The following is a 16,501-nucleotide window of genomic DNA, read 5'->3' on the forward strand; positions in this document are numbered from 1 at the left end:
AAAAGGAAGAAAATAAGCTCAAAGGGGGCTAAATTCATAATTGCTCATATAATTATCTTACTGAGAGCCTAACTATGTGTTTCTAATTTGTGGTTTTGCAGGTTTGTTTTTCTAATAGTGTGTCTTTCTGCCTTTGATTTTTCTTTATTTCTTTTTTTATTATTGTTATGGTTTATATCTCGATGTCCCCCCAAAACCTCATGTGCTCATAAGTGGGGCTGGTGAATAGATCGTGATTGGGGAGGTGATTGGATCATGGGGGTGTGATATTTATCCATGAATTGGTCCACTGCTAAGTTTATAACTAAATGTGGCCTTGGGCAATGCAACCTGCTCAGAAGAGGCTGATTAGGGTTTATCTCTCTCCCTTGCTCCTCCCTTTGCCTTCAGCTTCCTGTCTGCAATGCCTCTCTGCCAGGCTGCTGTGCCTTAGAGCCAGTCTGTTGTGAACCGAGACCTCTACAAACTATGAGTCAAAATAAATCTCCCCTCCTTTAAGTTGTAGGTGTGTGGTATTATGTCTCAGAAAAAAGGAAAGTGACTAAGTCAATTAATTTATATTATCATTATTATTTGTGGTGCTAAGGATTGAACCTAGGGCTTTGGAAGCTGTAATTTTTTTTTTTTTTTTTTTAAGAGATGAGATCTCTCTATGTTGCCTAGGCTGGCCCTCAGCTCTTGGGCTTAAGCAATCCTCCTGCCTCAGCCTCCCAAGTAGTTGGAATTTTAGATATGTAGCACTGCACCAGGGTTTTTATGTATTTATTAAAAATTTATTTCTTTAGGAAAGTCTTGTGGAAGTCTAAGTAAGTGTCATTTGTGGGTGAACGTAAGCCTTTCTGATGGTCAGTTACTTGGGCAGCGAGAATATTTTTTTAGTTGATTTGTAACAAGTTACATAATGAAAATGAAACATCTTAAGGCTAACATTTTTAAAGCATTGTGTATGTGGACAAAAAACTAAATGGGGTGGTGGTGAAAATGTCTACATCTTTTGAAATGTTGTAACCTAAACCCAAAGGTATAATGTTCCTTAAATCTATGGGACTTTACAGTTCGCAAAGCACATTCAGATTCCTCATCTCATTTGAGTCTCACAAGAATGTGATCACCAGATCTGAAACAGGTGGGGAAAAGCAACATAAATTCCATCTTTCCTGTTCAATAATTGTCTTGAGGTTCTATTTATTCCCTAGAACAGCCTGGCAGCTAATCCCCAGTACTGCTGCAACACGGGAGCTTGGGTTTCTCTCTCTTGTCCCCATCTCACCACTCAATAAACACTAGCATTGTGTAATTTTGCCTTTCACTTTTTTCCAGTTTGAGTTAAGAACAGGGAAATAAGAATACAGTGAGGAGATCGATAGGATATGGGGGGTAGTTTGATCCTTTAATTTAGATATGATTTGCATCAACCTTTATAAACCTGTGTGTGTGTCTGTGTGTCCAAATGTACAATTTCTAGATCTCGTCTGAGAAATCTTTAATATTTGCCACACGTAGAGGAAAAATAATTCTCCCCCTATTCTATTCACAGGGTCTGTTTACCTTCATTTATGATGGAGTCTAATAACAAATCAAAGCACAGACGAAAGGAAAGGAGAGTGGCCAGACCTTCAGGTTCAAAAGCAATTTTATATTGTAAAATGGCATAGTTTCAAAGCAGTACTGAATGGCCTTGTTACAAGAGTTCCGGGAAACAGGAAAACAAAGGTGCTTTAGGATACCTATTCATTTCGCCATGAAGTTAGAGAATCATTTTGATGATCTGGCAGGCCATAGAAGGGAAACTGGTAAAAATAGAAATGGATACAATGATATTTTCATTTTTCCTAACCTTGGATACATAGGATTGATTTTTCCTGTGTTTTCTGTAAGTGGGAAAAGAACAATGCCAAAAAGGTCAGCCTTCTTATAAGGATTGTTTTCTCCTGTACTGGCAAGTGTTCAAGATTGTTTACACACCACAAAGGCCAGTATGATTTATTATTAATGAAAGATTACCTCCTGAGCTCTTCAATTTTGAAAACCATCAAATCTAATGGTATTTTAAAATATAAAGCTCTGTCATTAAGAAGCTGGTGGCTGAAATAACGTTTCACATTCTTCCCAGAGTATTGCTTCATTGTGAAATGGTTAAAATGTCACTTCATTATCTAATAGGACTGAATGTTTGTTTGTTTGTTTTTTACAGTTAACAGAAGACAGAAAGTAGTAATATTTCACTGAGATGTTATATACTGGTAGCTTTCCCAGATACTTTAAGTTTAGAAATTAGATGATCAAAATGTCTTACTTGGTCCCCTCCCTTCCATTAAGTCTCTCACCACCATTCAACTGGATTATTCCAACAGTTACTATATATTTCTCCTTGTCTCTATAATCTGACCAGCTCCAATCCTTCTCAACATTGCTCATAGTTTACTTCCTATAGCAGGTGCAATCGTGTTATCCATCGGCTCAAGAAATTCATGTTGACAACAGAAGAAAATTTAAAATCTAGCTCTTCCTCAAGTCCCCATAGCCTACTTTTCATTTTGCCCTTCAGCAAAGAGTGGTCCTCCAAGCACACAACAAGGCACACAACCACACATATCCAACATGAATCATTTTTGTCCCTTGAACATGCCAGGAGGCCCCATTTTGCCTCTATGCCTTCATTCTCATAGAGAGGAAAGCAAATATAGTTGCTAGAGGTTGAATTCAATTAAGGAGCTCAGTCGGGAAATTCATAGCAGTGAATATGCATATTAGGAAAACAGAACGAGCTCAATTAAACAACCTGATGCTGAACCTCAAGCTTCTAGAAAAAGAAGAGCAGGACAACCCCAAGGCTCATACAAGGTAGGAAATTATAAAGATCAGAGAAGAAATCAATGCAATGGAGACTAAGAGAAGAATACAAAAAATCAATGAAGCCAAGAGTTGGTTCTTTGAAAGAATCAACAAAATTGACAAATCTTTAGCCAACCTTGTCAGAAAAAGGAAAGAAAAGGCCCAAATCCATGCAATTAGGAATGAAAAGTGTGAAATTACAACAGACCAAGCAGAAATCCAGAGGATCATCAATACCTACTTCCAGAACCTATACGCCAATAAGATGGACAACACAAAAGAAATGGACAGATTCCTAGATACATATGAATTACCAAAGTTAAACGAAGAAGACCTAAAAGTTCTGAACAACCCAATATCAACCAATGAAATTGAAAATGTAATTAAAAACTTATCAACTAAGAAAAGCCCGGGTCCTGATGGCTTCACTGCTGAATTCTACAAGACATTTAGAGAGGAACTGCTGCCACTACTGTTTAAACTCTTCAATGAAATTGAAAGGGAAGCAATACTCCCAAATTCATTCCTGGAAGCAAGCATCACCTTGATCCCCAAAGCAGAGAAAGACCCAACTGAAAAAGAGAACTATAGGCCAATCTCACTAATGAACATAGATGCAAAAATCCTTAATAAGATACTGGCAAACAGAATGCAGAAGATCATCAAGAAGATCATACACCCTGATCAAGTGGGATTCATCCCAGGGATGCAGGGATGGTTCAATATATGAAAATCAATCAATGTAATACACTGTATCAATAGAGCCAAGGACAAAAACCATATGATTATTTCCATAGATGCAGAAAAAGCATTTGACAAAATCCAACATGCATTTATGATCAAAACCCTACAAAAAATTGGAATAGATGGTCTCTACCTCAAACTGATAGAAGCCATCTATGGAAAACCAACAGCCAATATCATACTAAATGGTCAAAAACTGAAATCCTTCACACTAAAATCAGGAACAAGACAAGGATGTCCACTATCACCACTCTTGTTCAATATAGTTCTGGAAACATTAGCCATGACAATTAGACAAGAGAAAGAAATAAAAGGAATAAAGATAGGAAATGAAGAAGTCAAATTGTCATTATTTGCAGATGACATGATACTCTATATAGAAGACCCCAAGAACTCCACCAAAAGTCTTCTAGACTTAATAACCAAATTCAGTCAAGTAGCTGGTTACAAGGTCAACACACAAAAATCAATAGCTTTCCTCTACACCAATGACAGATTCACTGAGAGAGAAATAGGGCAAATAATTCCTTTCACAATAGCATCCAAAAAACTGAAATACCTAGGAATCATCCTAACAAAAGAAATCAAAGACCTCTTCTCTGAAAACTATGGCACTCTGAAAAGAGAGATTGAAGATGATATCAGAAAATGGACAGACATCCCCTGCTCCTGGGTAGGAAGGATTAATATAGTGAAAATGGCCATACTTCCAAAACTGCTATATAGATTTAATGCAATTCCAATTGAGATCCACGCAGTATACTTCATAGGCCTTGAGAAAACAATCCAAAAATTCATTTGGAACAAGAAGAGACCCAGAAGAGCAAAAGCAATTCTAGGTAACAGAGACATGGCAGGGGATATCACAATCCTCAATCTGCAACTCTACTACAAAGCTACTGTGATAAAAACAGCATGGTACTGGCAAAGAAACAGACCTGAGGACCAGTGGAACAGATTAGAAGATGCAGAAACAACGCCAGACACACTCAGCCATCTCATCTTCAATAAAGGAGCCAAACACCCTCGGTGGAGGAAAGATAGCCTCTTTAATAAATGGTGCTGGAAAAATTGGGCTTCAACTTGCCAAAGATTAAAACTAGACCTATATCTCTTACCATGCACTAAACTAAAATCAAAATGGATTAAAGATCTAAATATTAAAATAGAAACTCTGAACCAGTTGGAACAGAGGTTAGGTAGAACCCTTGAAGACATCGGTGGAGGAAAAGATTTTATGAACAAAACCTCAGTTGCCCATGAACTAGCACAAACAATCAACAAGTGGGATCTCTTCTTATTAAAAGGCTTGTGCAGAGCAAGAGAAACCACCAGCAGTGTGAAGAGACAACCCACAATGTGGGAAAAAATCTTCACCTGCTCTTCCTCAGACAAAGGTCTACTATCTCGAATCTATAAAGAACTTAAAAAGATCAGACCTCTCAAATTTAAAGACCCAATCCAAAAATGGGCATCTGAAATGAACAGACATTTCTCAGACAAAGAGGTAGAAATAGCAAATAAATACATGAAAAAATGTTCAACATCACTGGTCATTCGAGAGATGCAAATGAAAACAAAGCTGTGATTCCACTTCACTCCAGAAAGAATGGCTGCTATCATGAAATCAACCAATAACAAATGCTGGCGGGGCTGTGGGGAAAGAGGAACCCTGCTCCACTGCTGGTGGGAGTGTAGACTGGTGCAACCACTGTGGAAATCAGTATGGAGATACCTCAAAGAACTAGGACTGGAAGTCCCATTTGACCACGCTATTCCACTACTGGGGATCTTCCCCAAAGAAATAAAAGAATCATACCACAGTGATATGTGTGCACCCATGTTCATAGCAGCACAGTTTGTAATAGCTAAATCTTGGAAACAGCCCAAATGCCCATCAACTGGAGACTGGATAAAGAAAATGTGGTTTTTTTTAATAAAATGGAGTACTACTCAGCCATAAAAAATGAGAAATGAGAGACATTTATAGCTAAATGGATGCACATTGAGGTGATACTCTTAACTGAAATAAATAGGACACACATGTGTAAATACTGAATAGTTTCTCTGGTGTGAGAAACTGAAAGTGTAAATAAGGACTAAATGTATGATAGGTAATGTGAAATAGGAAGAAAAGGGGCAAAGGGGAAGGAAGTGGGAGGGCTAGGGGAAAGGATAGAAGGGAATGGGATTACTATGAGAAAATGGAAAAATAGGAACAAAATCTTTGCAAATAGGGAGGACTGGAGGGGTTGAAGGGAGGGCTGGGCAAGGGTGAAAAATAAGAACCAAGAGAGGCTATGTAAAGGTGCAAATTTCCAATGATGAATGTCATTATACTGTATACCTAAAATGTACCAATGATTAGAATGAATAATCGATAATGTAAAATAGGAAGAAAAGGTCCAAAGGGGTAGGGGTAGTGGGAGGGGCAGGCGAAAGGAAAGAAGGGAAAGGAAAAATGATGAGAAATGGAAAAAATGGAAATAAAGTCTTTGTAAATAGGGAAGGGTGGAGGGGGTGAATGGAGGGCTAGGAATGGGGATAAAATAAGAACCAAGATGCATTATGTAAAGGTACAATTCCCAATGAAAAATGTAATTGTGTTGTATACCTACAATATACCAATAAAATAGTTTAATAAAAAAAAAAAAACAAACAGAAGTCAGTCACCAAACTGGAGGAGAATTTCAAGTAAGCAAATTTCCCTTGCCTCTGTCCTATGAATTTCACACTCACACACTCAGGCTTTCTATTATCCAAATAGTTTTGAGCTCAAAAGCAAATAATTTCAGCATGCTCGTGTGATGGTTTTCTAAGAATTAAAAAAATATTTTATGCAGAGCATACTTACTCTGATCTAAAAGTGAAAAACACGCAAATAAAAAACCAGAGTAACATAGGGCCATAATACATTATTTAAGCCCTTTGAGACATAACTTTCCATTTTCCAATTTTAAAACTCTCACAAGTCTTTCCACAATTAATAAATCCCATACAAGAAAAAAATCTATATTGCAATTTGAAAGTTGTTATTTCTGCAGATCACAATGAGTTCTTTGTTTCCCGAATGTTTTCTTACCAGTGAATTTTTTCAATATCCATAAAAATGGAGTCATTTTGCAGCCCAAATGATCCTTTTATTTTCTTCTTTCAAAGTGGGGTTTTTTTTAAACCTCAGAAAGCTGAAATGGAACACATTTCTCTTTTCAGGATGAAATAATAGCTATGGATGATCAAAGGTAATTGTATCACAAGATTAAAGAGAATTTTGTATGTTGGAGAGGCAGACTTTTTGCCTAGTCATCTTGTTAGATTGGTCAATTTCATTTATTCATTTTTCCCTGTATGTATTGGAAATCCACAGACAAAATTTAGGATGGCTAGTAAATGATTTTCAGGGATGATAGTTCCTACTCTCAATATTAGATATGGTTGTCAAAAATATTCCTTAAGCCCTGTTATAATCTCTCCATTATTACAGTGATTTTTCAGGGTTTTTGGCAACTGCCACTACTTTGGATTTTTGTTTAATGAAATGATCAAGATGTCAGGGGTTAAGTTATTTCTCTCTGGCACCTGGGGAAGCTACAACTATTTCAGGTTATCACATATTACATGATCAATCATTATTTCACTGTACTACAGCAAACCCTGGGAAATAAATGAATAATGTAAATGCCAAAGGTGCCTACTTTGGAACTGTCAAGGAGAGAATATAAAATCAACAAGCATGTGTTAGATCACATGCAACACAAGAAAATTAGACTATACCTTTCCAAAGGTCCTTTTCTACATTTCCTTTTTCTTTCTTCTTTGAGTGGCTGGGACTACAGTCATGGGCCACCATGCCCAGTTATTTTCTACTTTTTTCCCCCCAGTACTGGGGATTGAACCTAGGGGCTTTGCACTGAGCCACATTCCCCAGTCTTTTTTCTTTTTTTTAAACAGGGAATTAGTGACTAAATTGTCCAGGGTGGGCTCAAAGTTGCAATCTTCCTGCCTCAGCCTCACAGAGTGTTGGGATTACAGGCATGTACCACTGTGCATGGCTTCTTGTAAACAGGTACTAATAAAATTTTTTTTAACTAAAAAAAAGAGCCTATATATATATATAAGTAATAACCTCTTTGGTATCCTTTGGAATTTTCTCATTTATATAAATGACAGAATAGGTCTTTGACTAAAACCAATATAGACGATTCTCACATTTTAGAAGGGTGTACAACTATAAATGTTGAGAGTTTAAAAAAGAAGGATTTAACCAGAACTCCTATTGTCAGACTGTTGCAATTAACCAAGTCAGACTTTTTTGTCTATTTTATATAACAAGTAGGTTTGTACCTATAACACATGAATACAATCCTTTAATCTTGCTGTATTAAATAATGCAGAGCACTTGCTACTGAATATGCAAGTTTTTTAATAATTATGATGCTAGATTTTTATTATCTATGTTGTGGAAAATGCTAATGTAATATTTACAAAGTCTCTAGTTTGCTTCTTTTGTAGACGCAGTGTAGGAGAAAAAGGCCACAGCTGGCACAAGACTAGTACATTTAGCTCCAATCAAACTAACTACAATTCTATATTTCTTTGAACTTTAGATAAACATGATTTTGCATTCATGGTCCACTGTGAACAGAGTATGAAAATGTGAAACAGAATCTAAGATTCATCTCTTCTTAGGCCACAGTAATGAATATAGTATTAGAAAAGCCATCTATCTGGCAGATAGTATAAGGTTTAAAGTCTGAAAACTCAATCTCTAGAACTACTTCTGTTTTTAATACGCCTGTGATCGTAGGCAAAACACTCCTCCCATAACTTAATCACACATCTGTGCAGTGCATGTAATAATCGTACTATTTATTTTGAAGAATTATCAGGAAACTTATATAAAACCATAAACTAATAAATATAATTTTAAAGACATTATGCAATATAAAGTGTCTCATCATATCACGGTTTTTTTTGTTGTTGTTTTTTTTTGGTGTCGGGGATCGAACTCGGGTCCTTGCGCTTGTGCAGCAGGCGGTGAAACCACTGAGCTAAATCCCCGGCCCATATATTATGTATTTTTATTGATCAAACTTGATCACACATAATAAATACATTACTTCAAATTGTTAAATTTACTATTTGGGGAAATTTGAGTAGAAACTCAATGAAAAATCTGTTTGACCTGGAGAAGCAGATAAAGAAGACACATTTTTCCTTTTATTCCTATTGTAAGTTTAGAAAAACATAAATTCTGGAAAATGACTCAGTTCTTCCAAGTTACTAGTATGAGAGAAGTCTCCCTAAAAAAGTTTGTTGTTAACATGAGAAATGGTAACTACGGAGAGTTTCAGATTTTAACATTTAGGTTGCTACAGTTGCCATAGAAACATAGCTTCAGACACTGAATAGGACAAACCATATGTTATTCTTAAGGGAAATTCCTAAAGATCTTCTTGGTAGAATATCCTGGAAAACTAGACTATAAAATAGGTGGAAAGATATGGTATGGAGCATTTTCCTGGGCTCTGATTACAGACTCTGAGCCTTATTTAACCTACAGACATATTTGGCTGCTCCATGATAGGGCACTGCCTTTGGAAAAACAGAACTGGTGAAATTAGAGCTGTTCTCTACTGGCCCTAACAAGGTAGGAGTTCAAAGATTCACAAAACAGCCTCGAAGCAGTCAGTGGCTAATGTGCTTTCTTATTAGAATATATTATAAATCTTATTAATATATTTTCAGAGACTGAGGAGACAGAAAATTTCAGTTATAGAAGTAGAATTTTGAGATTTCTTTCAATTTTTGCAGCAAAGAAGTTCCTAATATTTTAAAATATAACTCATTATTCCCATTAATTATAAATAAGATACATGCTCATTGTATAAAATTTGACAAACAAAAAGGAAAAAAGTTAAAAAATCCCAGGTCATTTTAACACCTATACATAACCACTGTTACTCTTATGTATATTACCACATATCATATTATCACATAGCTCAAAACAAATACTTAGCTTTATGTCCATGTTCTTCTACTTAATCTTGATGTTATTTGTTTAAAATAAAGCCTCAAATGCCATATGATCCCAATTATACAATAATAAGAATGGTAAGGGGCTGGGGATTTAGCTCAGTGGTGCCGCATTTGCCTGCCAAGTGCAAGGTCCTAAGTTTGATTCCCAGTACCAAAAAAAATAGAACGGTAGGATTCAAGAACATCAAATACAGTCTGGGGACTTAGCTCAGTGGTGAAGTACTTGTTTAGCACGGGGCCCTGGGTTAGATCCCCCAGCACAGCCAAAAAAGGGAAAAAAAGGTGTCAAATATCAAATACCAAATGAAGTATGACTTTCTTTTTTGCTGATTTTATTTGTACCCCTTTTCTTGGGGATGAAGATCCAGAAGAGATAGTTGCCAAAAGACTTTTTGTAGTGTAATTACTTTAGTTGTTTTTTTTTTTTAGTTTTTTTTTGATACCGGGGATCAAACTCAGGACCTTGCACTTGCGAGGCAGGCGGCAGAACCACTCAGCTAAATTCCCGGCCTACTTTAGATTTCTTAATCTTATTTTAAAAACCTATGTTAGTTTAGTTTAGTGTATGTGATGCCGAAGCAAGCACATATGTTAGTTTAATATCATATATACCTAATGCATTCATACCCTTACCATCAAATCTATTGAAAACAGTTATAGGAAAATAAAGACACCAATTATGTTTACTATAAAAATATACAAATTTGGCAAAATAATTTACTTCTACTGTTATTTTAAATTTATTATTCAATATAGAGTCTACCCCCAAAGTAAAGTTGATTAAGATCATTAAGATGAGATAGAGTGTGTTATTGCTTTAGACCAATTATAGTCTTTGGTAACTTTAAGAACCTGTGCTGGGGCTGACAGGCTCCAGACAGGCATGCGGGGTACCTTCGGGAAGCCCCAGGGCACAGTGGCAAGGGTTCACATTGGACAGGTCATCATGTCCATCCACACCAAGCTGCAGAACAAGGAACACATGATCGAGGCCTTACGCAGGGCCAAGTTCAAGTTCCCTGGCCGCCAGAAGATTCACATCTCCAAGAAGTGGAGCTTCACCAAGTTCAATGCAGATGAATTTGAAGACATGGTGGCTGAGAAGCACCTCATCCCTGATGGTTGTGGGGTGAAATATATCCCGAACAGAGGCCCCCTGGACAAGTGGCGGGCCTTGCACTCCTGAAGGCTTCCATTGTGCTGCCCCTCCTCTCTAACAAGTTCATCAATAAATCTTATCTCTGCCCCCCCCCAAAAAAGAATTAATCATACAGGTTTCAAATTTATCTCTTTGACAACTGGAGAACAGCTTTTGTCTTGAAAAACTGGCTAGTGGAAAAACATAGAAGTTTAAGGCCCAGTATGGGAAGCAAAATTTTAACTAATTCCTGCTATTACAGTTTAGATCTAAAATGTCCCTCTTTAGGAGGTAGGCCCTTGATGGAAGAGGCAGTTCACTGGGACCATGACCTGGAAGGATATAGTTTCCTCCCGGGGTCCTCCCTTCTCTCTCTGTATCCTTGCTGCCATGATGGGAGAAGCTTTCCTCCACCATGCTGTGGAACTGGCTGAGCATGAATGGAATCCCCCCAAATAAGTCTCTGCTCCTTTAAGTTGTGGGTGTTAGGTATTTTGACCCAGCAAAGGGATTGTGACTAACATACCTACTAATCATTAAGGATTTAATTGAATGAACCTCTGGGCCCATATTAATTTTGTTCTAGTTAAGATAACCTTAATTTATTATTGTACCATTTTTTAATAATGAAAATGTAAACCAGAAAACATAGACCAAACAATCCAGTTAAGAAGAGCAAAAAAAAAAAAAGAAAAAGAAGAGCAAACTGCAACATGTCTAATAATTTCAATTTCTCTGTATTATCTTTATTATACATGTATATATGGCTGCTATATTTTTTGAAGTTATATTTGAAAATATACAAAATAAATGCACATAACTTAATTGAAAGCAGAGGATGTTTATGTGTATTTAAAAATGTTATGAATATTCTTAGTGGCAAATTGGCTGTAGTTAATTTAGAAGTAGGTATGTAATTACAATATTTTATATGATCTTTATTTTAAACATGTTATCTCCATTTTAAAGGTAAGGAATATCCCATTTCACAGAGACGCTAAGAAAACTGCCCAAGTCATATAGCTAACACATTTCTTTAAAGATAGTTTAGCACAATTAAATGATTACATATGAATTTATTTATTTATTATTTATTTACTCAATTTTTTGTGTTGCTGGGGACTCAACTCAGACCCTTGTACATGCTAAGCAAATGCTTTACCACTAAGCTACGCCTCCAGACACATATGAATTTATTTAATCCAGAAATAATATTGAAATATTTATGAACTTTTATCTAAGTGCATGAAACTTTATTTTATATCATATTTCAGGTAAACTTTTATTTTGTTGTCCAAGCATTTTATTGTCTGTTTTCAGGTGTAAAACTTCTCTCATAAAGGTAAATACTCCAGATACTTTTGTATTGTTTATATCTCATTTACTAATATATAACAGAATTCTGATAGTTTTTGATACATAGTCATATAAACTGTAGTGACCTTTTTTCATTTCTGTCATTGAAAAAGAAACAAAAAATAAATATTTGAGGACTGCAATTATTCATTTCCTATGAACAGGCTTTAGGACAGGTGGATATTACATTCATTCTCAAGAATGTTCCAAGTGAATACACCTATCTTTATTTTTAAAAAAGAGATTGCAACAGTATTTGAATATTTTATTTTCACTTTCCAATGAGCTGCCCGCTGTGAATAATGGTAATGTCTCAGCCCATTACTGTATATGCCAATTTCTTAAAAATATAGACCACATCAATAATGTCAATGACTACAGTATAACAGTACTTCTAATGATGAAAGAAATATTCTGAAAGTGTTATGGTTTTTTTTTGGTATTTAAAAATATTTACATACTAAGGAATACTACATGTTTCCATAGCCATAATAGATCAATTTAACTACTGAAGAAATAAACATCATAATTTGCTCAATGCAATCACATTGGAAATGTAAAACTAGTTGAATTAAAAGTTAAAGGAAAGGTCAAATACAAATCTTGTAGTAAAATGCTACCGACTAAAAGTTTCTGAATCTTCAGTTTATTAATTAAAAAGTATAATTTATTAGTAACATAGCAAAATCCTCATTTTAATATTTATTTTTGATGATAATTTTAATTTTATTTTGAGATCAATCATATAGGATCTTAAAATAAAGACTATAATCACATTTACATGTAGTTGTTTTTGTCATTTTTATGGAGTGTTCATTTAAATTGATCTGAAATTTATTTGTAAAGACTCATCAATACTTTTGGTAGAAAAAACATTCTAGGATGTTTTCCTTCTGTTCTGTATATACCAATGGCCATACATAAAAATTAAAAAGTTAATCTCAGTTTGATTTCTCCCACCATGTATTAAGAACTGTACAGAAACAAATTTGTATGGTGGAAAGTTATTAGATACTTTCTAATTAAAATTATGTACTAAAACAATTTCAGAAATCAAAGGATGTAAGTCAGATGACAAGGCCAGCCCATGGTTTACATAGCATGCCATAGTGGATATATTCAATTAATATATTCAATAATTTTGAAAAGGGGTGAACTTTAAAGTCCATTTTGTATTCAGATCTGTTCTCCAGTTAAACTCATGGATTAATTATAAAACCGATTGGTTTTGTGAAGGAATATTTTGTTCTGAGTATATTTTATTCAGGCAAAACTGACTAAAAGCAATGCCCAGCTCATTCCAATAGTCTATCGATTCGCTTGCAGGGAGTATTAATCATCTCTCTGCCACAAATGTATATATTTAGCTATAAATTTAATATAATGCATAAATTTAAGTTTTAGTTAAACACATATCATTATACACATTGAACTCACACTATTAGATTAGTAATAGCAAGCTAAGCTCAAAAGAAAAACTCAATTCTTTTTTAACTGCTTATTCAGGCTAAGAATACATTTTTGCTTTTGACCAAGTGTCAGTATAATACTCACAGTTAATGAAGACTAAACATAAAAATAATGATTTTATGAGCACAAAAATAGGAGACTTTATGGAGCAAATTGCTAAAGAAGTTGTGTCAGCTATGGTAATTATGAACTGTATGATATCGGATTAATTTCTTGGACCTCTCTGTGACTGTTTCCTCATCTTTTTTTTTTTTTGGAACCGGAGATCGAACTCGGGACCTTGCACTTGTGAGGCAGGCTGCGGAACCACTTAGCTAAATCCCCAGCCCAGAGTTAGATTTCTTTTTATTTTCTTGCTACTGGGGATTGAACTCAGGTCCTTACGCTTGCGCAGCAGGAGGCAAAACCACTTAGCTAAATCCCCGGCCCTCCTTATCTTTTTAATGGCAATATTAAGAGTGCAAAATGTTTTTCTACAAAGGCAGTGAAATGTGCATGAAATACTCTTAAAGTGGTGCTGAGCACCTAGTGTTTAATAAATATGAGTTGTTACTAGTGCAAAATATCCCTAATTTATTGATCTGAAGTATTTTTTCAATTGAGTGTTTAAAGTATAGAAATGCAGGTATTCATTGTTAATATACCGTTTCTGGTACCATTAAAGAATAAATTCTAATAAAAAAGAATAAATTCTAACTAAAAATTTCCATTGGACTATTTGAAAGAGAAGAGATGAATGCTGCATGAAAAATATATATAGCTCAGAGGTTCAAGTGATTCACGGTCATTAGTTTAGAAGAAATAATCAATTATTGTTCTACCAGAATCACAGTTTTTTTCTCTTAAAAGAAAATTTTGAACACAAAAAGAATTTCATTAGGCAAGCATTGAATAGGAAGCCTTGAAAACAGTGTTTTTGATGGCAATAAATTTAATTCATTCAGTGGTATGCTTCATACTGGCTTGCAGATAACTATTATGCTCAATTAAAAAATTTGCAATTCATCTGATCATCAACATTACAATTAACAGAGAAAAGGGCTTAGTAAGGATTTTGGTACCATTACATAAACCTTTAAGGAATTAAGCTTTCTGAACTTTTTCTACTCCAGTGAAAGCTCTAATGTACCAACCAACTCACCAAATTAAAGTAATATTTCATATGCTGAGAAAACTAATTTATTACCAGCAAATTATTTATATGTGAATGTTGCTCTTAGCTTAAATTGTAAGATAAAAAGTAGCCTATGATTGTTATCATTTTATTATGTTTTGACATCTTACCTATTAAAATGAAATTTACTGTTGATAGAAAATGCAGTTAAGGGCCGGGGATTTAGCTCAGTGGTTCTGTCGCTTGCCTTGCAAGCACAAGTACTCGAGTTCGATCTGGTACCAAAAAAAAAAAAAAAAAAAAAAAAGAAAGAAAATGCAGTTAAAAGAGAAATTACTTAAAAGAGAGAATTAGTCTCCTTTTAGTGTCAAAACTATTGACACAAATACAGAAAACATATACCATGTGTATTTTTGTTTTGACCTCTGTAGGTCATTGGAAAGAAAATATCTGTTCATGCTTTGACATATCAGCCCTGCCATCATCTTACAAAAATCACTTATTTCAAAAATAATCTGAGCTAAGGGTGGCAGCAAATACCTCTAATTCTACCTACTCAGAAGGCTGAGGTTTAGGACCACAAGTTCAAGGCCAGCAAAATACAAAAGGGCTGGGGATGTAGCTCAGTGATAGAGCGTCCCAGGGTTTAATTGTTAATATCACTACATATATAGAATCTAAACTATATATATATATTTAAACTGAAGTAAAGGTTAATTTGTTGGCCCAAAACATATAACACTATTTGAAATATCTGAATACTTCCATGGGAAATTGTGGCTCTCCAGTCTCCCTTTCATTTTATATTTTAGACCTCCCTAAGCAAAGTAAGAATAAGAGCACATTTATGAAATACTATAAGCAAAGAAAATAGTTCTTGATATTTATTTTTTATTGTATTATTATTCTGATGGTTTGAGAAATGTAAATTTCAATTGCCTAGTAAAATGACATTAAATTTAGAATACTTGCAAGAAGGAAATGGAGTAGAATTTACTTATAGAGCACATACTATAAAACCTATTTTTTTTCTCTCTATGCCTTAAGATAGGTTTGACGCACACCTATATTAAATTTAAATTTGCTGTTAAAACACTTTTTAAAGTAATTATAGCTTTTTTTGTCCTTCAGAGAATGGCTTCCCTCAAAGCATCTTGGAGAGCTAAGTAAAAATTTCAAAGCAAAAAGGCGTGGATGAGGTGTAATAGTACATCTCAGCATTTGTCAGTTTGAATTAGGATGATTAGTCACTAATTTTAGATATTCTTAAAACATTTTCTCAAAATACCTTCCAATTTATTGTGGAAAGCTCGTAATGAAAAATTTGTTTTAAGCTAAATGGAGCACAGATTGGGCAACTATATGCTAGGACAATAAACTCATTAATAGCCTCACTTTAGAATATAGTATTTTCTACAAAGGAAGAAAAAGTCATAGGACTTGTCATTGAGGATATATTATATCAGAATACTTCCATTATTTACTGTGGCCAAACTAAGATATGTTTATATTCTGCATATATGCATGTGTTGTTTTTCAGTATTAAAGAAGCAGAATTTTTTTGTATGTATTTTCCAAGACATGGACAAGTACAAGCTACAATTCTTACTATGTTTAGAGGAAAATAATTTTGACCATATATAAAAGAAAGTACATAAATGGATTTTGCTGACATTATTTTAATGAAAGCATTAAATAAGCCTGTGGATTTCTAGGGCTATTTGAACAGCTAATAAATACATTACTGTCTTTCGGTAAAGGGCATGCTTTTGACTCATAATCAGGACCCACGATCTGACCTGTAA

General features: G+C 34.7%; 2 protein-coding genes across 3 annotated transcripts in view; one reads left to right on the plus strand and one right to left on the minus strand.

The window, feature by feature from the left end:
- The window catches only part of Htr2c (5-hydroxytryptamine receptor 2C), a 259,004-nt gene that overhangs the window by 150,066 nt on the left and 92,437 nt on the right, over positions 1–16,501 (minus strand). The gene's annotated exons all lie outside the window — the stretch shown is intronic.
- On the plus strand, positions 10,451–10,823 carry LOC101698020 (large ribosomal subunit protein uL16-like). The gene has a single exon (XM_004874797.3). The coding sequence runs from the start codon at positions 10,502–10,504 to the stop codon at positions 10,802–10,804; it is 303 nt and encodes a 100-aa protein (XP_004874854.2). The 5' UTR covers positions 10,451–10,501; the 3' UTR covers positions 10,805–10,823.

This window comes from Heterocephalus glaber, unplaced genomic scaffold (assembly GCF_053883595.1).
Source record: "Heterocephalus glaber isolate CG9 unplaced genomic scaffold, H.glaber_assembly_v1.0 deba00001732, whole genome shotgun sequence".
Classification (NCBI taxonomy): domain Eukaryota; kingdom Metazoa; phylum Chordata; class Mammalia; order Rodentia; family Bathyergidae; genus Heterocephalus; species Heterocephalus glaber.

Coding starts and splice junctions, on each gene's coding strand:
- LOC101698020 (XM_004874797.3), top strand. CDS start 10,502: ATGCGGGGTACCTTCGGGAAGCCCCAGGGCACAGTGGCAAGGGTTCAC.